This window comes from Nuphar pumila, chromosome 4 (assembly GCF_984573655.1).
Source record: "Nuphar pumila chromosome 4, dmNupPumi1.hap1.1, whole genome shotgun sequence".
NCBI classification, from domain to species: Eukaryota; Viridiplantae; Streptophyta; class Magnoliopsida; order Nymphaeales; family Nymphaeaceae; genus Nuphar; species Nuphar pumila.
Genome location: NC_143252.1, coordinates 113,582,302 through 113,605,537, shown reverse-complemented (window position 1 = coordinate 113,605,537; position 23,236 = coordinate 113,582,302). Strand labels below are relative to the sequence as shown.

Sequence of the window (23,236 nt, the reverse complement as noted above, 5' to 3'; positions counted from 1 at the left end):
TGAAATGAAATGGGGATCTTCGAAACACGAGCTTAGATTAACAAGAGCAAGTGTCAAGAATGACACTAAAGCATAACCCTTAAAAAGGGTATAACTGGAAACAAAATAAAAATAAAAATGTATTCTTTATTGATATGAAAAACCAATTGCTTAAGAAGCATTGGAGTAAAATACAAGAGGGGCTGCACCCCTTTATATACACAGCTGAAAGAGGACTCAATAGAGCTGTTGAGAGCTGTTGGACTGTGTCAGTCCAACAGCTCTATTGCTAGTCAAGTCTGGACAGGACTTGACTAGCAACAGTCATTCTAGTTCAAACTGAACTAGATGACATAAAGACAAAAAATAAAAATAAAGGAAAAAAAATTACAGAAAAGAAAGAAATGAAAAATGTATTTATATATATATATAATAATATAATATTATTATATATACATATATGTACAGTTTTACATTTTAACAGTAAGTCCTCACATTGTTACCCGATCTTAAAATGGCATTCACTCCTTCATTTTCTTCTTGAATAGAAGAGGTAGCAAGGATGTTAGGTTTGTTCTTACTAATACCTATACGAGTTTCTTCCCCAATCAATTTAGTGATAATATCTTCAATGGAGGGAGACGTGAAAGAAGAAAGAAGAGAGAACCAAATTTGTTCAAATTCGGGTCTAAGGCTATTTAGGAAGTTAAAAAAATGATCTTCCTCAAGTTGCCTGTGTCTAAGCTCGATAACTTCACCACTCTATTTGGGTTTAAGCATATCAAACTCGTCCCAAATGGAAGACAATTCGGCAAAGTATTCCCGAATAGTCATCTTATTCTGTTGTAGGGTTAATGCTCTCTTTTGAAGGTAGTACTTGTGCGATAAATCTCTTAATGTATACATTTTTTCAAGATATAGCCAAGCTTCGGAAGCTTTCTTGAATTTGATGATGTTGGCATTGATCTTAGTTTCAACGGATAAGAAAAACCATGATAAGATCTTGAAGTTTTTCATTTCTTATTCGTCATGTTTCTTTGAATAATCTTCAAGAGCTCTTTGCCTTTTTTCTCCTTCAAGAATCTTTATATCTCTTTTTTTCATAATAGTAATTTTTAGTTCGGGTTCCGGTATCGAACCTTGAACATACCCCCAAAGCCCCTTTCCTTTAATATGGGTTTCTATACCAAACATGATAGTTTGAACCATTGAGTTTAAACTCGAGGGAGAAGTGAGAGTCTTTTTCGCCCATTAGAGTTGATAGAAATAAAAAGGAACACGTACCTCAATAGATTTTTAAGTCTCTCTTGACAAAAAAGACTTCTAAAATATTGGCCGAAGGAAATGATCCACTCCAATCTCCAATGGCTTGAAGGCACATTTTTCGAGGCACCCAAGAATGTGGAGAATGCACGATCTTTCTTCCTTAAACCAAGCTCTGATACAATGTAAAAGTTTCTTCAACAAAATACTATAATCAAGACCCAATGTTCTTGATGAAAAACAAGTGCACACATGCACAATAAGAACACAAAGAACACTTGTGCACAAAAGTACAAACCAATCAATCTCATAAATGCACTAAGAAAAAAATGAATAAAAGCTTTATTGAATACTTGGGCTTTGACCCAATGCCATGGCAAAACACAAGTAGGAACTCCTTTATTTATACACAATGAGAGGCCATGGAGGGGCTCCCATTATGATCGTTGGGACCCCTCCAACGGTTATAATTAAAACAGTTGGAGGGCCCAACGATCATATTGAGTGGGCCCTTCCATGTGCTAAAACCAAAAAAGAAGAATAAGAAAAAAAGAAAAGAAAAGAAAAGAAAAGAAAAGAAAAGAAAAAATAAAATTACATATATATTCTCAAAAAAGAATGTGTAAAAAGATGAATATACCCTCATGGCTGAAATGAAATAAATATATATTTTATATATATAATAGGTAGATACATATACATATACATATACATATATTATATATATGTATTACCTTATATATATAAAATATATATTGGATTACAAGATTTGATTACATAATTTAACAGAACCTTGCTTTGATATTCTTGAATTTGAAGGAGTCAATGAGACTTGGGAATATATTAAACAAACATATAACCAAAAAGATGTAGCACATAAATGGGATCTTAAAGACAAGGTACATAACCGGTGATAAGACTGTGAGGGAATCTCATAGTACTCTCAAGAGACTTTGGGATCAATTGGCTAAACTTGAGCCTAGATAGGAGACTCCAAATGCTACTAAAAATAGAAGAAATACAAGCATGAGGAATAATTGTACCAATTTTTTAGAGGACTTAGACTTGAATTTGAATAAGTTCGGTTCAATATTAACCATAGGAAAAATCCTCTTTCCTTACATGAAGTTTTGACTCAAGTATGCATGGAGGAGACAAGACAAATCTATGTCTGAATCTAAGGAGACAAATGATAATGTGTTGGCCGTCTCTAGACTAGAGGCCAATACGAATTTTTCACAAACCACCTCATTTTTCAAAGCCTTACAATGAGAAGCCTAAATATGATGACAAAAAAAACTATGTTGACTTGTCATAATTGTGGAGAACCAGGTCATATTAAGCCATTTTGTCACAAGTTCAAAGGAAGAGAATAAAAAAAAGTAGCATTCGTGGGAGTGTCTCACGAAGAAAGAAATGGAACCAATGAAGTTTCTAAATCTATTGGAACCATGTTCTCTTAAATCATGAAGGCTCTTCATTCACTACTAAAAAACTCTTCTTTCTCTGGTGTCGCGGTCTTTACATCATCACCTCCTGGTAAGGTTTTGTGACTTTTGGATTCTGGAACCTCATTTCATATGACTTCACATTCTTCTTTACTTTCTAAATGTTGCACTAATTCAACACCAAAAAATGTTTTTACCGTCGACAAATTCTCTTAGTATTAAAAGCATTGGAAAATTTGAAAACACTTCAAAATTCTCTATTCTAAAAGTTAGACTTGTCCCAAAACTAAATTTAAATCTTTTGTCTATTTCACAAATAACTGACCTTGGGTGTAGTGTCTCTTTCTTATCCAAAAAATGTCTTGTGTAGGATCTCCAGTTTGGAAAGCAGATTGGGGAAGGCTATAGAGAAGGAGACCTCTACTACATGGATCGTCTTCTTCTTTCAAAAAGCAATTTTTGTTATAATGTTTAAAATGTAAATTTAGCTTTATGGCACCAAAGATTGAGACATCCTAGTTTGTCAAAATTATTTTAGGTACCTTATTTAAACCAATTTTCCTATAACGGTTGGGTTACATCAATGATATGCTTTAAGTCCTTTCCTATTTGCTATAGTGATGGATGAGCTTACGAGATCAATTCAAGAAAATGTGCCGTGGTGTATGTTGTTTGCTGATGATATTGTTTTGATTGATGAGTCTAGAGCTGAGGTTAATGCTAAGTTAGAATTATGGAGACAGACATTGGAAGCAAAAGGTTTTAAGTTGAGTAAGAGTAAGACAAAATATATGGAATGTCGATTTAGTAAGCAACGAAGTAGTGATGGGAGTGTAGTGAAGCTTGGTGAGCAAGAAATACCGGTGGATGATTGTTTCAAATATTTGGGATCTATCATTCAAAAGTATGGAGAAATTGATGGAGATATAAATCATAGGATAAAGGTTGGGTGGATGAAATGAAAAAGTGCAACTCGAGTGTTGTGCGATCGTAGAATGTCATTGCGGTTGAAGGAAAAGTTTTATAGGACGACTATTAGGCCCACTTTACTATATTGTACGGAATGTTGGGCTGCCAAGAGACATCATATTCAAAAAATGAGTGTAGCTGAGATGCGTATGCTTAGATGGATGTGTGGAAATACAATAAAAGATAAGATTCAGAATGAGGAGATACGTAAGAAGGTAGGCATTGTACTCATTGAAAATAAGATGAAAGAGAATCATTTACGGTGGTTTGGACATATTCGGCGAAGGCCTAATGATGCTCCAGTTAGAAGGATGGAGAAATGGGAAAATATATTAGTTAAAAGAGGTCGGGGTAGGCATAAGAAGACATGGATGGAGATGATAGGAAAGGATATGAATGCTTTGAACCTCACCGAGGACATGGCATTGGATAGAAATGATTGGAGTAGAAGGATTCATGTGGAAGACCCAAAATGATTTTCTTTTTTGGTTCATATCGCCGACCCCAATTGTTTTGGGATGAAGGCGTAGTTGTTGTATTGTATTGTTGAAAAAATGAAGGTTCTTTCTTTTCAAAAAAGAACATTTTTCTCTTCTAAACAATTTGAATTAGTGCACTTGGATGTATAGAGACCTCCTATTTTATCTAAAGGTGGTATCTCTTATCATGTAATATTTATTGATCACTATAAGATACTCATGTATATATTTCCTTAGGCAAAAAAATGAGGTTTTTGAGAACTTTAAAAAATACAATAATTTTATCAAAAAATCAATTTAAGGCCAAATTTTTTATCTTCTATTATGACTCTGGGTGAAAATTTATGTCAAATGATTTAAAAACTTTTTTTGAAAACAATGAGAATATTCATCAAAGATCATGTCCTCAACAAAACAAATTAGATGAGAGAAAACATAGGCACATAATTGAAACTACTAGAACTCTTTTAATTGCAACAGATGCTGCAAAACATTTTCTGGGCTTAAGCATGTTTGATAGTTGTACGACTGCCATTATCTAAGCTTCAAAACACCCTTCATAAAAACTTTTTAAAGTTTCTTCTGATTATCTTAGATTAAGATTAAGACCTTTTGGATGCAAGTGTTTTGTTCTCACCGACAAAAATGATAAACTCTCTCCCAAAGTCATACCGTGTGCTTTCTTTGGATATGGAGAAACTCAGAAAGGGTTTAGATGTTTTGATTTAAAAAATAACAAACTATATATATCCAGGAATGTTCGCTTTCTGAAAAATGAAAGTTTTTTTCAAAATGTGCCTGAGAAAGACTCTGAGTATTCTTTTTTACTTGAATTATTGCCTCAATGCAAGGGTAATTCTTCGTATGAGAATGATAGAGATGAAGAACGTCAATCAAATCAGGATGGCGAAAACATTGAAATTGGAGGACCTAGTATAATTCAATACAGAAGATGTGACAATGATAGTCAACCAAATGCCTTAGAAAGGTACTCTACCTTAGAAAATCAACAAATTGAAGTCGTCAGAAGATCCAGATAGGACTTCTAGACCCCTTGATAGATTTGTTTCATATGAATCCTTCTCACCTCAATATAGAGCTTGTCTAGCTAGGATTTTAGCTTATTTTAAACCTACCACATATAAACAAGCAAAAGAATATCTCGAATGGGTGAAAGCTATGAATGGAGAATTAGGAGCATTCGAAAAATCCATGACTTGGGAAGTCTCTGATTTGTCTAAAGATAAGAAAACTATAGGTTGTAGATGTAAGGAAACGACTTTGAATACATTAGGTTCAATAATGAACCAATAAACGTGCACATGAAGTGTGAATACATACACCCACTAATGGGTAAACAAAAGCACGTAATGTGCCAACATATAAACCCACAAAGGGACAAAGCCACAAAGGCTACAAAATATACATCTTCATTATGTGGAAGGGGGTAAAAACCCTTATTCTACAAGAGGTAGAGCCCTCAAATATATAGAGGGAGAACAAATGAGAGAGATGGGCCATTGGGGCTCCCTTCTAGTCGTTGGGAGCCCCAACGGTCATATTAATGACCGTTGGGACCCCAACGACTAGAAGGGTGGGCCCCCCAATGGTCCTTCTATTTTGTAATAAAAAGAGAAAAAAAGAAAGAAATAAAAATAAGAAAAATAAAATGTAAAAAATACAATCATATTTCAATTGAAATATATATAAAAGGAAAAAAAGACAAAAGTACCCTTATCGGGTTTTACAATGATATGTCAATATATATATATATATATTTGTATATGTACATATATACATAGTATATATGCACATCTCTCTCTCTCTCTCTCTATATATATATATATATATGAAAAGTTACATTTTAACAGTAGATGGGTGTCTAAAGTTAAAACTAAGAGCGATGGGGCCCTAGAAAGAAACAAGGTTTGGTTAATTGTTAAAGGGTATGCACAAGAATACGAAACGGACCATGATAAGACATTTGCACTAGTAGCTAGGATGACTTAAGTTAGGATCCTTATTGTTGTTGTTGCTATTAAAGGTTGGCCTATATACCAAATGGATGTTAAAAATGCATTTTTAAATGGAGATTTAAAAGAAGTGACTTATATGGATTCACCTCATGGATATGAAGTTTCCTCGAGTATGATATTTCGATTGAGAAAAACTCTTTATGGTTTGAAATAGACACTTATAGCCTAATATGATCGCTTTAATTTTGTTATACTAAAACTTGATTTTAAGTCTTGTTATACTGATACTACTATGTTTGCTAAGAAATCTGATGTAGGGATTGTCATACTTCTCATTTATGTAGATGACCTGATCATTACAGGTGAAGGCAAACATGAAGTAAAGGATATTAAATGTATCCTAAAAAAATATTTTGAAATGACTGATCTTGAATTTCTCAGATTTTTTTTTTTGGAATTGAGGTTGCGTACTCTACTAGAGGATACTTGCTTTCTTAAACCAAGTTTGCTAATGATATTATTGACAGGTCAGGCATTACTGATGAAAAGAGGGTGAACACACTTAAGTTATTAATGATAAGATGAAGATTAATGATGAGACACATCTGAATGATCCTACTCTATATCGCCAAATAATTGGCGCCTTTAACTATTATTAGGCCTAATATTGCGCATGCAGTTCATACTACTAGCCAATTCCAACATTCTCCCACTACAGTTCACATGAGTATTATGATGAGAATTGTTAAATATTTACAAACCTCTACCTCCTTTAGAGGTCTTTTGTTATCTTCCTATTCTTCTCTTGAGTTGATTTCTTATTCTGACTTAGATTGGATAGGAGATCCAAATGATCAACGCTCGACTATTGTTTTTTGTGTTCTCGTAGGTGATTCTCTGGTGTCGTGAAAGTGCAAAAAAACAAAAATAATCATCCACTGAGTTTGATTACCATGCAATGTCTACTACAACATCAAAAATCGTTTGGTTGCAAAGATTACTTGAAGACATGAGTGTTCATCTTCAAACACCCTCCCAACTGTATTGTGATAATGAGAGTGCAATATACATAGCTAGTAACCATACATTTCAAGAAAGAACCAAACATATAGAAATGGATTGCCACTATGTGCGTGAAGAATTTCTAAGGCAAATCATCACCCTACCTTATGTTACTTTTGAGTATCAACTAGCAGATTTCTTCACCAAGGCGCTTCCGTCACCTCGATTTTATTTTCTTCTTAATAAACTTTTGATTATAACATCGTAAGTTTGAGGGAGGGTGTTAAAATATATATATATATATATATATATATATATAGTTCACTGTGTATGTAAACTGAAATACCCATTAAGGGTATTTTAGTCAATTCATGTTGTAATAGGTGTCAGTCCACTAGGGACTGATGAGTTTCTCTATTTCAGTTTTTTTTTGTTTTTTTGTTTTTTTGATGTAACAGATGATCTAGCCGTTAGGGCTGGCTCAACAGCTAATTGGGCCTGTGCCTTTATATATAAGGGCAGTTTCTCTCTTGTATTAATTATGCTTATTGCCAAACATATTGAAATAAAGATTCTTATTATTTTTAAGTGATACTCTCCTTTGAGAGATGGGCTCTTTGTATTAGGCCCATTAGAGGCTTTTGTACTTGTGAGTGTGCACCTTTGTAGTCACTTTGTGGCATCATATTTATGCACTTGTTGCTTCATTATAGGGCACAAGTTATATCTTTAACAGGTTTTAGGGAGTACACGGTTGAAAAAGAGGAATTGCCGCCCCCATCCACCACCCCACCTCAAAAAAAAAGAAGAAAATACACGTGCCTTGACAAGCTTAGGACATGAGATCTGAAAAATGATTTTGGAAGAAAGTGTCTAATCAAACAGTTTTAAGCTGTTTCTTGTCTGAAGGGTCAAGTAAGCAGATCAACATGAATCTTTTTTCTTTTTAATTTTTAATTTTTAATTTTTTGATAATAGCTCAAGGGTTTCAAGTTTCATCAGTGGTGCTATTCATGTTGCATGATTTCTGAACTAAGTTTCTGGTGCCCAATGAATTATCCTTTGTGATGGAAAAGTTTTCATCAAATTTTCCTTTTTTTTTCAAGTGAACAGATTAATTGTTTTTTCATGAATATTGTGCATGTTATGGTAATGCTGTTAGATACACGTCGTGACTGACTTTTTTGGCAAGTGATGTTTATGCCATTTTGGCCAGTAAATGCTTGAGGCAATTTTAGCTAGTTTATTTCAAGTTTTTGACATATGGTCTTGATTTGGAGCGTATTTTCTTCAACAGGATCCAGATGACACTCTGAAGAGGAAGACATTTGACTTGCTTTATAAAATGACAAAGTCCACCAATGTGGAAGTGATAGTTGAACGCATGATTGACTATATGATCAACATTAGTGACAGCCATTATAAAACAGAAATTGCAAATCGTTGTGTGGAGCTTGCAGAGCAATTTGCTCCAAGCAACCAGTGGTTTATCCAGGCATGTCAAAAATGTTTCTTCAGTAGCTTCTAATTTCTTGGTATATGGTTTATCAGTTCTTTCTTCATGAGTATCTCAGTGCCTCCATCTGTTTCATTTGCAGACTATGAATAAGGTTTTTGAGCATGCTGGGGATCTTGTTAATATTAAAGTGGCACACAATTTGATGCACTTAATTGCAGAGGGGTTTGGAGAGGATGATGAAGGTGAAGATAGTCAACTGAGATCCTCTGCTGTATGTCACTCTTCTGTATTTATGTTCACTCTTTACTATTATACATAGATCATGCTACACACACACACACACACACACACACACACACACACACACACACACACACACACACACACCATGACGTATGAATTTTTGTTTTTCAATTTTTGTCATTTTTCATGAATCTAACCTTCCAATGTGATCAACATGGTTTGGTTATTGGAAATGAGCTCTTGGATCATCCCATTGCGACATGAAAAATCAACGGCCTACAATGTGCAATATTTTCTTGGCTCATAAGATCGTGTTTTTTCGTTGAAGAAACACGATCTGAGGGCTGATCCCTAACAATTGGACTGTGCTGAATCCATCTATGAGGTTTGATTGGTTCAATATGACCCACACCTGTAATTTGTAGCTCATCTGGACGATGAGGTATATATATATATATATATATATATATATATATATATATATATATATATATATATATATATATATATATATATAGAGAGAGAGAGAGAGAGAGAGAGAGAGAGAGAGAGAGAGAGAGAGAGAGAGAGAGAGACCAATGTCGGTGATATTTTGAATTTTAAGGTAGCAGATAATATCGAGAAAATCTTGCGATATTTTCAAATATTGCGATATTATCACGATATTTTTGTAATAAAAAAAATCTTATTTTTATATATTTTGAGTTCAATTTTTTCTGTATTTTTGTTTTTTAAAAACTTGTTTGTTTATATTTTTGTAAGAAGAATAATTGAAAGTGTATTTCTTCTTACTATTGTTTTGTTTTTTCAATTGTTTAAGCTTCCAAGACTTTTCGAAGATTTTCCACCTTTTGAAAATATCGTCGAGACAGACCCTCATGGAGAAATTACCTTGAACGATATAGGTGACCATGATATATATCGGTTAATCTAACATTAAATTAGTTGCGTTTAACATTATATGGATTTAACCTTATTAAAGTGACTAAAATACCCTTAAAAAATGATATTTTTTAAAATGCATGTTTACTTTTTTGGGCATTATAGGTCTTTTGAACTTGGAGGGAATTGGAAAGTCAAACATCTTTTCTAAAAAAGTAACTTTATGAAGCTATCAAAGTTACCTTTTTTACCTCAAAAAGTAACCTTGCATTTTCAAAAATGCCATTATTTTAAGGATGTTTTAGTTATTTTCATAAGGTTGGATCCATCTAATGTTAAACACAACTAGATTCATGTTAGATTAACCCTATATTATATATGTTTATATTCAATAGTTATACGTTTGTATCAAATTTGATCATGACGAGGCCTCTTTTCACCTAAGAAGTCAGGTATTGTTTTTTCTGTTTTAGCATCTATCCAAACTTTTTGCATGAAAATATCAAATTACTCATCTTCATGAGAACCTCTTTTATATTGTCAGTTTTCTAATGTGTTGGATAAAAGGGTTCTTTTCATGAATGACTTGCTACATAAATGCTTAATATGATTCCATAACAGTTTCATGGGGTTATGGAATGAAGTTCTACTGTAACATTTGACTAGATGCACTTGGATCTTTGGGACTTGTTTATAGTATAGTTCCTGAGCGTGTGCAATTTTTTTTAGAAGTTTCTCAACTTCATTTTCAAGCTTGCATTTAAATGACATAATTTGTTTTGATGGCATGATTCTGCATGCATGTGTCTGTATGCAGGCTGCATATCCCAGTACAAGCATATGCCTTTGTGTGCTTGTTTATGAGCATCTGCCATTCCTTCATGTTTCTGTGCATAATTTTAGGTTAAGGAAATTGGGTTTGAGTCCCTCCAAGCACACGCCCACAGAGACATGCACATGCACATAGACACTGACACACAAACAGTACCGTGCTTGTGCACGTGCAACTCATATGATAACCTTCCTATTTCTTTTTGGTGTTAGATGTTTTGGTCATTTTGCTCCATCTTCTATACTGATTAATTTTTTTTCTTTCTATGTGCAGGTGGAGTCATATTTACGTATTATGGGGGAACCTAAGTTGTCTTCTATTTTTCTCCAAGTACATATTGTGCCTATATTCCATGGTGGTTATTTGATGCTAGTGAATGGGCCCTTTTTTGGGTCTGCATGTTTACTTTGTTGCTGTTTGAAATTTCAAGGTTATATGTTGGGTGCTTGGAGAATATGGAACAGCTGCTGGAAAGTACACAGCTTCTTATATAACTGGAAAGTTATGCGATGTGGGTGAGGCCCATTCAAGAAACGACACTGTTAAGGTAGTGCTAAACTCAATCTTATTGTTGAATCTGTTCTTTCCATTAGGTGTTTGTCTTTCTTGTCAATGTGCCTTCATGGTTGATTAGACAATGATTATTGGTTCGTAGTGTTAATATCTGAAGATTGTAGTTTCAACTTTCTTCATTTAAAGGTTACCAAGTCCTTGTTTAATGAAAGATTAACTAACCTCTGATTGGATGGAAATTGGAAAATATAAGTGTGTCTAGTTAGGTAGACAAGTAGACAGGTAGGTATTTTTTTGGAGAGAATGAGAATGTTGAGATGTGTAGGAAAATACAAAGTGTAAATTTATGGTGAGAAAAACAAGTAAAAACTGAAAGGAAGATATGACCTACATATTTGATTCCATAGTCATTGATACATATCAGATTTGGAAGAAATGAGAAATAATAATAGAAGAAGTTTGTATGCATTTTTTTCCTCTACAGTTAACATGATGTCTCATACATTGTGGCATATTTATATTGAAAAATTTTTGGATGACAGTGTGGTTGGATCCTTTCGTTGGACATTGAATAAATATCTTTTCCCCATATCCCATACTGTAATGAATCACCATGGCTAATTAAAAAAAAAAACTGGAAAAGCTTGTCATAAGTTTGCTCCTGGGCAAAAATTATCTGGGAACAATTTCTACATTAGAAAATCTCCAAAAATAAGATGTTTATGTTTGTTTTATGGCAATGTATCATATAATACAGTTATTTGGCTTTGCTTTTCATGGTTTATATCACATTGCATTGTTGAAGTTTTTGGAGCACATGGTGACTTATTTTCTTTTGATTTTCCTTCTCTATCTTGACCTTTCAAAGGGTTATGTAGTGACAGCCATCATGAAAATATGTGCCTTTGAAATTGCAGCTGGAAGGATTGTGGAACTATTGCCCGAGGTAAAATTCTTTTCTTATTTTCCTGTATGGTTCTGTTCTAACAATAGTTCTATTTGAAGGTACTTTTTCACAGTTTCTGTATGTTGAAATTATTATTTAGAGCATTCCATTTGTGCTTGTTACCAAAAGTTTGCTGTATGAAATAGTTTTGGTTTCCATTTCAAGGATGAATGATTGCTCTCTCTTTTTTTTTTGAGAGAGAATGATTGCTCTCTCTCATGTCCTCACGTTTTAACTTCGTAAGTGCACATGTCTTTTGACCGTTTGATGATGGAAACCTTGTTTCTCTTTTTTTTCCCTGGATATGGCAGATTTTATGTGCAATCAAGCCAGAAAATGTAAATTTTTTCCTTTTGTTTTCTTTTGTAAATCTAACATTGTGGATGTGATCTACATGGTCTGTTTAGTAGCAATCGGCATTTTGATCACCAGATTCCGATGTGAGCAGGTTTTTCTGGTGATTCAAAAATTGATGGTAGTAAACACAAGAAAATTATTGACTATAAAAAATTGTATTTTTTCATTGAAGAAACATGATCCACTTGCGACTATGATTTTTCAACCATGCTGAACACATCTACAACATTAGGTTGAAACAAAACAACTTGCAACTTTGATTTTTTAACTAATTTGTACTTATGGTCGACTGTAGTAAATATATGTGCATCTTTGTTAAGCTCTCCTGCAATTTTGCATGTTAGTTGTTTGTTATTCAAAATATTGATGTGATTTTATGCATATTATTAAAAGATGCAGTTGTTCTTGGTGATATTCTGAGCAAAATGATCTTTTGATTGTCATCTTGCATACCTGTTTGATAAATTCCACCAGTTTTCTGGAAACATACCTAAAAACGTGTCATTTAATTTGAATTTATAAGAGGAACATGTCATTTTTGCGGGTTAGTGGTTGCCAGTGATTGTCCTCCCGTGTTCCCACTCAAGTTATTTGATCTTTGGTAATCTTATGCTTCCCTTGCTGCAGTGTCGTGCCTTGATTAATGAACTGTTAGCATCACATTCAACTGACTTACAGCAGCGTGCATATGAGTTTCAAGCTTTGCTTGGATTGGATATCAATGTTATTGAGAGTGTATTGCCGTTGGACGCAAGTTGTGAAGATATTGAGGTAAGCACTTAAATCACTTTCGCCTTTTTCAACTTTGATGTTGCTAGTACATGTTTTGTTTCTGGGTATTCTTATGCCCCTTGTTTATTTGATTAAAATTTTCCCTGAAAAAATTACTTTTTAGGGGTGGGCAACGGATGGGCCAAGCCGACTGGCCTGCCATCGGCCGGGTTTGGGCCAAGGTTTTAGGCCGGGCCCGTTAGTTACCAAGCCGAAACCTGGCCCGTTATATATGTGGGGTGGGCCTGGGCCAGCCCGCAGGCTACTAGGCCGGCCCGATGGACCTGAGTTATTTATTATTTTTTTAATAATATAAAAATAAAAAAAATTAACTATTGCATAGTAACTTCGTAACTATTACTATTTACCTAATTAGTTACATTAATTTTATGGAAACTAGAAATATAATTAATTCGGTGCATGGGAAGTTGGGAACTTGTTAATTATTACTATTTACAAATGGTTTTGGGTTGGGCCGGACCCGGTCTGCTTCACATTGGCCCGTTGGGGTGCTCTTCAATGCCGAGCCCGTTAGTAAACGTGCTGGGCCATCTCCGGGCCGGGCTGCACTTAAAGCCTGGCGGGCCAAGCTCTAAACGGGCCGGGCCCGATGCCCACCCCTACTTTTAAGTGTTCTGGCACAAATTCCTTCTTCTTTCTTACAGGCACAAATTACTTTCAAGTGTTCTGGCCCAAATTCCCTCTTCTTTCTAATTCTTGTAGAAGTTTTGGTGTGTTTACAGAGAACTAACAAGGGCTTGTTTTTATTTTATTTGTTTGAAAGAGGCTTGAATTTTTATTACTGTTAAAGAAGGTGCCTCTATAACTGTAGTTTATTTTCGTGATGATGTAAATATGTTGATCCCATGCTAGCAGGGAGTCAACAGGTGAGCTTATGAATTATGGCTGTAGTCCTCTGGAGATTTGGTTTTATTTAGGTAGGATATGGTTATTCATGATTTACAGCATTTGTGCATGACATAATGCAAATCACAAGATACATGTGTGTATGTTTTCCAAATAGAATTGTCTATCAGATTTTTTCTGAAGTTTCAACCTAAAATCATGGTTTTAGTATTAAGAAATCTTTATTCTTATGGATTTCTATCAACAAGTGTTCTTGGGTTATTGTATCTCATGTCTAGTGCAATGTTTGCATCACTGGTGCAGAGAGAAAAATGAGATATTACACATATTGCTGCATGTGGCTGTGGTATTCCTTTTATTTGTACAATATTATATAAGTGGGAGTGAGGTAGAGGTTGTCAAAAAGGTTTATCCTTCAGAAAAAAAAACTAAGATTTCAATACTTATCGGGTATGAAAGGAGTGGTAGACTTTAAAGAGAAAAATATTGCCGCTATTTTTTTTTCTCTTTGGTGCTGGTATTTTCTAGGTGTGTAGATTTAGAAACAGATGCTGGTGAGTTCATCCAAAGAGGATGTCACTATCCGAGTTATGAAAGAAAAGGTAAATGGTTCTATTACAAGTTCTATTGTACAAATTATTGGCAATACTTGGGAGAAAATTTTCTTGCCCACAGGATGAGTTCTAGTGCTTATTGAAGAAAAATATGGACCTATTTGAGACAGCTTGGTCATGATTCCATAGGATTTTGCTGTCATTCAAAACTAGAAAATTTCTCCATCCAGTTTGTTGGACCAGGACAATATATGTGAATATGGATCTGGTCGAACAAATATAGACGGATCTTTTCAGATCTGAGTCGAAATCAGATAGGCATATATGGTCAGGTTGGATCAGAGTCAGGTCTAACACGACCCATTTTATCTTTTTCACTTGAAAATCAATATTCTATGTTTGTAATTTAACCTGTATTTATTTTGTTATATTGCATGATTACTTGCCCCATTTGGATGACAAAGAGCAAAACTAGGTTTTTAACTTTTTAAAAACCTGGTTTGAAACTCAATTTTGAAAATGTTTGGATGACTAAACTTAAAAAAATGGATTTTTTATACAAGAAAAAAAAGATCTAGCTATTTTCTGGCCAACCACTGTCTGGATAATGATTGAGATGATATTGACCATCGGCCAGCCCCACCATTTTCCTGCTGGTGGCTGGCCGGAAAGATTACAAAACTTACTTCTTTTTTTTAAGAAACATGGCAAACACATCTGGGCGGTGGTTGCCCGGACAATGGCCAGGCTAGTATTGCCCTTGCTGCACAGTATCAGCTCAGCCATTTTCTGGCCACTTTTTTGCCGAACAAAAGAAAAGAAAAGAAAAAAAGACCCCCCCGCCCCCCTCCCCCCTTTCTTCCCCTTCTTTCCCCCTCCTTTGTCCATGTGCTTTAGTTTATGCTCTTTTTGATCTGTGTGCTTCTTTTGGTTTGTTATATCTATTGTTATCACCTCTCTTTTCTTGCCGTTTCCTTTTCCCTTTTGGTTGAATTTTCTCCTATCATGTGACAAAGAACATTATTCATGGTTGGAAAACTCGGCGAGACTCGGCCGAGTTGACTCGTATCAGCTACTAACCGATTCAAAATTTCAATTTAACTCAGTTATAACCAGATTCGGCCGAGTCAATGTACTGACTCACCCAAATCAACCAAAACTCGACTGACTCAGCCGATTCTCGCACTTTCTTGGCCAAGTGGACCGAGTCAACATTTTTTATGCCTTCGTTATATCCTTTAGTTGTAAATTCCTTGACACCCTCTCACCCAGTGTTGTGAAAAGCATTGAGGCGTAGCAAGGCGATCCACCAAAAACTGAGGCGAGGCATAAGCCTCAAATTTTTTTTTGAAAACTTTTAAAAAATTATAAAAAAATATCTAAAAATACAAATAAATAAAGAAATGCTTTATTGATGAAATAACAACCAATAAGAAATAAAAAATCTCAAATAAGTACTAAAAAATATGAGATTAACATATAAAAGTAACTAAAAACTGATTATATAATTGAAAAATATATGAGATTAACCAAAAAAAGTTAAAATATACTAAGAAACTTATTACATAACTAAAATAACTGGAAAATATATGAGATTAACCTACAAAAGTTAAAATATATGAGATTATTCTAAAAAATATGAGATTAACATATAAAAGTAACTAAAAAATGATTACATAACTGGAAAATATATGAGATTAACCAATAAAAGAAAAAATATACTAAGAAACCGTTTACATAACTGGAAAATATATGAGATTAACCAACAAAAGTTAAAATATATGAGATTATTCTAAAAAATATGAGATTAACATATAAAAGTAACTAAAAAACTGATTACATAACTAGAAAATATATGAGATTAACCAACAAAAGTTAAAATATACTAAGAAACTGATTATATAACTGAAATAACTGAAAAATATATGATATTAACCTACAAAAGTTAAAATATATGAGATTATTCTAAAAAATATGAGATTAACATATAAAAGTAACTAAAAACTGATTACATAACTGGAAAATATATGAGATTAACCAACAAAAGTTAAAATATACTAAGAGAGTGATTACATAACTAAAATAACTGAAAAATATATGAGATTAACATACAAAAGTTAAAATATATGAGATTATTCTAAAAAATATGAGATTAACATATAAAAGTAACTAAAAAACTGATTACATAACTGAAAAATATATGAAATTAACCAACAAAAGTTAAAATATATTAAGAAACTAATTACATGACTAAAATAACTGAAAAATATATGAGATTAACCAACAAAAGTTAAAATATAGTAATATACTAAGAAACTTATTACATAACTGAAATAACTGGAAAATATATGAGATTAACCTAAAAAAATCTTTTTGATTATGTCTCAGAAGTCTTGTTGTAAAAAAGGATATTTTTTTTTGCGCCTCAGGCTTGCGCCTTGAGGCACAAAGGGCCGTGCCTCAAGGCGAGGCGTGCCTTTTGCGCCTCCAGGCACGTTTTTGATAACACTGCTCTCACCTTATATAGAGTTGGGAAAGCCCTCAACTTCTTATTTTGGTCGATACTTAAATGTACCTTTTCCTTTCGGGTCTCCCATTAAATGAAAAAAGAACATTTATGACACTCTTAAAGAGCTGCCAGCATGCCTAGACGAGTCTGGGCCGTTACTTGTTAATGAATGACAAAATATGACTTATTATTTAAACTCTTGAATATAGTCTATTTCTTTGAATTCCAATAACCCATTGGAATTGTTCAAAAAAGCAAAACTTAATAGATAGAAATATGTGAAAATGGTGAAAATGCTCGTAAAAATCATTTTGTTTGTTATGAAAATTACAAATATATTATATGACATCTAGAAAAATGGTTAATTCTTGCACATTAATATTAAAAAATTGAGCTTTAAATTATAAACTCTTTGAAAAATATTTTGTATTTATAATATATGATTTACAGTTTTTATTTTATTTAAGTACAACAACAACAACAACAACAACTACGCCTTCATCCCAAAACAATTGGGGTCGGCGATATGAACCAACAAAGAAAATCATTCTGGGTCTTCCACATGAATCCTTCTCCTCCAATCATTTCTATCCAATGCCATGTCCTCGGTGAGGTTCAAAGCATTCATATCCTTTCCTATCATCTCCATCCAAGTCTTCCTAGGCCTACCCCGACCTCTTTTAACTAATATATTTAAGTACATGTAATTTTTTTTGTAAGAAAATTATAAATCATATATTTATTAATTATTTAATAAATTAGACAAAAAACTGTGACTCGCCCGGGTCGCCGAGTTGCATGTGGCTGATCCAAGACCGAGTTCTGAGAATTCCAACCATGATTATTCATTCCTAAAATGTTCACTTTTTGCATTGTCTTTTTCTTGTTGATTGACTTTGCATCTTTTCAATATTGAGATGCAGAATTTTATCGGTAAGCCTAGCTGCTGTTTCCACTTATCTAGAGCAATCTCACCTTTGAACGTGCTAATTTTCCCTTCCTACAGGTGGATAAAAACCTTTCATTTTTGGACAACTTTATTCAACAAGCTTTGGCAAATGGAGCTAGACCTTATGTCCCTGAGTCTGAACGATCTGGAATTGTAAGCATCAGTAGCTTTCGAGATCGATACCAACAGGAGGCTTCTACTCATTCTCTCAGATTTGAGGCTTATGAGATTCCAAAACCGCCAGTGCCAGCACTTCCTTCTCTGGTGCCTCAAGTAGCTTTGACTGACATTGTTGCAGCATCCGATTCAGTTGTTACCAAGGAAAATAAAAAAACCTCTGCACCGTCTGTTGCTGAGACATCTGCTGATCTTGGTGTCAGGCTTCGCCTTGATGGTGTGCAAAAGAAATGGGGCCAACCAACTTACTCGCCGTCTCCATCTTACAGTGGCCAGAAAGCTGCCAATGGTATTATACATTCTGATTCATATGGACCGAGTACCCAAACCAGAGACATCCCATATGACTCCAGGAGGCAGCAACCTGAAGTTTCTGCTGAGAAGCAGAGACTTGCAGCCTCCTTATTTGGCGTATCTTCAACTAAGAATGAGAAAACATCAGGTGGCCCAAGGGCCGCGAGGAGCAACCCTGCAAGAGTGGAGAAAGCATCTCCTGTGATGGCAGCTGTTGTATCTGCTGGTGCTCCTGCTGAGAAAACTGTTCCTAGCCAACCTCCCCAAGACCTCCTTGATTTGGGTGATGAGAGTGTATCAAGCATTAATACATCCGCTACTGAAGACCCTTTTAAGCAGTTGGAAGGCCTTCTTGCCCCATCACAGGTTCCTTCATCCCCGAAACCCGAAATTTCTGTTGCTCCTACCCAGCCAGTTGATCTCATGGCACTGTACACTGACACATCAAATGCGGCGCTACTTGATAAAGTTAGTCTACAATCTTCAACTACTGCAGGTACTGCCTTTCTTAAATCTGGATCATCTGATAATGGCAGGAATTCTGTTGGAGCAACTCCTGCTCCCCCTGCTAAGAAGGGCTCTTCTCCTCAAGATTCCCTTAAGAAGGATGCACTTGCAAGGCAAGTTGGGGTGATACCTTCAGGCAGAAATCCAGAACTTTTCAAGGATTTGTTTGGCTGAGATGATAATTTTGGGTTTGCTGCTGTTCATGATGGTTGGGATTTGCAAGAAGCTTGTGTTGGGATTACAAGAAAGTTTGTGGAATCTTGCGGCAGATGTTCATCTCCAATTCAGGTGGGTCGTTTGGGGCAATAGCTCTTTTGGTTCACAGGGCATTAGTGTGGTGTGAAAGATGAAAATTGGAGAAATAGATGTTCATAGTTGGAAAGAAATGGTATTACACAGGCTTTAGCATTTGATGGCTAAATTTTCTGGTAGATGTAGAATGGTGTTACACGAGACTGGAAGTCCACAAGTTGAGATGGGGGGTGTGGTAGTATGTATGAGGTCTTGAGTAAAATTTTGCATTGATTTCTTTATTAGATTGATTGAATCAATATTTTTTTTTGACACAGTCCCCTGGAGTTCAGAATTGTGTTATATGAAAAATAAATTCATGTGAGGGGCCTCAAAATTCTTTAGACTCGTTGTGCGTGTTATACTGTTATTTGGGGCATTTTGAGTGTGGATGCAAATTCCGTAAATTTGTTATTATTGCACCTAGGGAAGAAAAATGCCTGTAAACATGTTTAGCTGCCTATGATTGTTTCCTCCTCTGGTAAGAACTTTTCAGTGATAAAATTCGCCAAGAGGGACATGGCGCATGCTGAAACGTCCATGTCACCTGTTCGGGTCTCGGTCAGATATCAGACCGGACAATGCAACATATGGTCCACCATGTGTTGGAGGGAGCCTATTTGCACCTGATATGTTGGTCTTGTTAGGTCATGTGGGACAAGGTTTATGAGTTTATTGAGGATCCATGATGACCAATGGCTCCTTGAACTAGACTGACTGCTTAAGCGGAAATGGAAGTAGGAAAAACAAAATGATGACTTTTTCAACCATTCTAAAGAGAGTTTTTTTTAAAGGAACTTTTTTTTTAAAGGTGCGATTTTTTATAATAAAAATTTCTTCACCTAGAAGAGTGGAGGTTTTATAAAAAAAACTTTTTTTGATTAGGTCCACCATTCACCCACAACACCTTGATAATCCCTGATCTGTCTTTTTCTTCTTTTTCCTCTCCTTTCTTCCATCTCACATTTGGTATCCGTTCCTTTAGCTCAAGTCATTTTTACATAGTATATCTTTAGTTTCTCAGTCAATCTCCTTTCCACTTTTATAGTCTCTTTTTTTTTTTCCCTCAGCAAGGTAATTTTTTTCCTTTTTCTTTCGTGATTGATTATGGTGGGACCCATTCTACATGGGCTTAAAATTCATGTGGAATATCATGAAGGAATCACATAATGGTAAAAGTGTTGGCCCTAATCATTTAGTCCAATAATATTTTGATGAAAGTTTTTCTCATATAAAAGCAATTTTTGTTAATTAATGTGATTGATGTAATGATAGGTGACTACAAATAGAAAACAATGAAGCTAATGTGGTGGTCGCTATCTTCAGCTAAAATTCTAGTGGCAATGATTTTCTGGCAAGTTTTCTAAATTTTGATTAAAAAGTGAAAATAAGAAAATGAAAAAGAAGTTAGATTATAGTATACCTAATAAAGTTTCCTTGTAAGTGGAAAATTCAATAAAATAAAAAGTAAAGGAATGTAGGATGATAAATCCTAAAGATTATAAAAGCAGAAGCAAGGGCATCATGTGCAAACAAGTAGATTATTTATAACATTTTATTAATCAACATTCTTGCCATGTGTATTGAGAATGTAATTAAAAATTTGTATGGGTATTTGTAGAGTTTTCATAAAAAAAGGAAGTGTTACTTACATGGCACATAGTAATATTTTCAAAAATTAATTACTATTTATAACTGCTCTCTCTCTCTCTCTCTCTTCTTAATGGGCATAAAATGAGGTCTCTCTCTCTTGTTAATGGGCATAAAATGAGGTCTCTCTCTCTCCAAGACGTTTTTCTCATAAAATAAAATTATTTTATAATGTTTTAAATTTATCAATATCTTTATGATTCCCATTATTTTTCCTTTCAATCTTGACAAATGTATACGAATTAAACTTTTTTTTTACCATTTAAGTTATCTTATAAGGACCTGGCCATATGAGCTGGTCGATTATCTAGCTTAATTAAAAAAAAAAAGGAAAACAGGAAAAGAAACAAAAATGACTCTGGTCATTTATAAAAGTTTTGCTGAAAATATTAAAGAGAGAGAAATAGGTATCAGGTCCCGCATTAGTTTGATGACCAGCTGAACCTGAAGAGATGCTAATGGCTTCCCACAGAATTATGCTAACGGGGTTTTTTCTTTAAGGTGGGCTAATTATTCATATGCATTTTATCCAAACTCAAAAATAGAAGGGAAAAACTTTTATGAAATTATGCAAAAAATAAAAAAAAAAGTTTTTTTTTTTTTTATAAAAAATGGTAAAAGTAAGATGTCTGAGCCCGGGTTCGAACCGGGGACCTCTAGTGTGTGAGACTAGCGTGATAACCAACTACACCACCCAGACACCTGTTTGCAGTTAACACAAATTAAATTATTTTTCAATGATCGTTATCGTCCACTATGGGTAGCCCTTGTCGACCTGTATTCAGAATGCAGCGATATCTGAACCGCGCATTAAACGTTTGACGTATATATATATATATATATTGAAAGGCAAGCTGGGGTTAGGCGTAACCCTACCATCTCTTAAGCCCCATGTGGCAGAGGGATTCGAACCTGGGTCTTCAGCGCTTAGCGCAGGACTCCGCCTACCACCTCGGTGGTAAAACGTTTGACGTATTGCCTCAACGAGATGTAACATGTATTTGGCTGGCTCGACAGGACGACCTGAAGATGCGCCTGGTTTGTTTCAGGGCAATGGTTGATGCGGATATGAAGCCCAACGCCCAACAGGGTGACCTTTGTGGGTCTTCAGAATTTCTTAGCCTTAGATGGCCCATGGCAGGGTTGCAAACGAGTTGGATTCAGGATGGGAATTTTGCAAACTTTGGCTGTCCTGGATCCGATTTGATCCGACTCCCCAATGTATTTTGGATCCCAACTTCAAAACGTTTGGATACTAGTACGCCAGACAAATCCCACTGCCGGGACAAAGCAGCCCCAGCAGTGGGCATCCTGTATTTGATACATGCAGGACAACAGTAGCAGCACCGAACAAAGAGCGTCCCACGCGATGCGCTAATATGGGTTCTGGACATATGCCTCGTGTTCTATCCACGCGGTTAAGGTTGATGAGAGTCTGAATTGAACACTGGACATCTTTTTACGGCCCCATACTCTAACCAGGACCGACAAGTCTCGGCGCGTGCGAATGTGAATATAGTATCAATGAGTTGAAACTCATAGGTACAAGTTGTGACTTGATCTGACTCAGTAGATGTATTCGGCATATTCAATTTATTAGAAATCAACCTTTGGATCATGTTTTTCCGGCAAAAAGGTAATTTTTAAAGTCATAAAAAATCGATGCCATTGATTTTTGAATAATAAAAAAACACTGCACACACTATTTTGGTGATTCAAAAGTGAATTCCCAACCAAGTAGATCATGTAAATCATATCTGTAAGGTTAGATTCACTTAAAAGATAATGCTCGTTTCAAGCCATGCATGTCTAGTTTGGTTTAAAAAGATGCTACCATCAAATGGTTTAACTTGAATACCCAAAAAATGATGCAGGATCTTTCATGGCGAATTCATCACTGAGCTAGTGTAGGGCATCATTAAAAACGCAGGATTGTTGCTGGTGATGATAATATCATCAACATTAAAAGGGAGAAATATGAAAACAGTAGGAATTGCTACAGACGAAAAGAGAGGAGTTTCAAGCACACTGGTAAAACCCCAAGGCCAGCAAAAAGGTGCTGAATCAGTCGAACTAAGTTTGGGAGGACTGTTGCAGTCCATAAAAAGCCCGCTTAAGCTTGCAAACATAGTGGGTTTAGAGGGATCTTGAAAGCCAAGTGACTGGTCCATACAAACTGAGTCATCGAGGTATCCATAAAGTAATGTTGCTCATCTCATTTTTTTTTTCACCACAAGTCTTGTAGAAAATTAGAATCGAGAATGTGAGAAATATTACTTTTTATTGAGCACACTTAATAAGCAGCCTGCTGCTATATAC

The 23,236-nt window shown here is 34.9% G+C and overlaps 1 protein-coding gene and 1 non-coding gene across 2 annotated transcripts in view; one reads left to right on the top strand and one right to left on the bottom strand.

The window, feature by feature from the left end:
* The window catches only part of LOC149840658 (AP-4 complex subunit epsilon-like), a 35,003-nt gene extending 15,399 nt beyond the window's left edge, over positions 1 to 19,604 (top strand). The window contains exons 5-11 of the mRNA XM_090003242.1: positions 8,414 to 8,611; positions 8,715 to 8,846; positions 10,806 to 10,862; positions 10,963 to 11,079; positions 11,914 to 11,991; positions 12,976 to 13,119; positions 18,056 to 19,604. Coding sequence (XP_089859368.1) covers positions 8,414 to 8,611; positions 8,715 to 8,846; positions 10,806 to 10,862; positions 10,963 to 11,079; positions 11,914 to 11,991; positions 12,976 to 13,119; positions 18,056 to 19,150 — 1,821 coding nt within the window. The 3' untranslated portion in view covers positions 19,151 to 19,604. The remainder of the gene's footprint in view (positions 1 to 8,413; positions 8,612 to 8,714; positions 8,847 to 10,805; positions 10,863 to 10,962; positions 11,080 to 11,913; positions 11,992 to 12,975; positions 13,120 to 18,055) is intronic.
* Positions 19,605 to 21,543: 1,939 nt separating this feature from the next.
* On the bottom strand, positions 21,544 to 21,617 carry TRNAV-CAC (transfer RNA valine (anticodon CAC)). Its single transcript has one exon. It is a non-coding gene; the product is annotated as a tRNA-Val (tRNA).
* Positions 21,618 to 23,236: the final 1,619 nt, after the last annotated feature.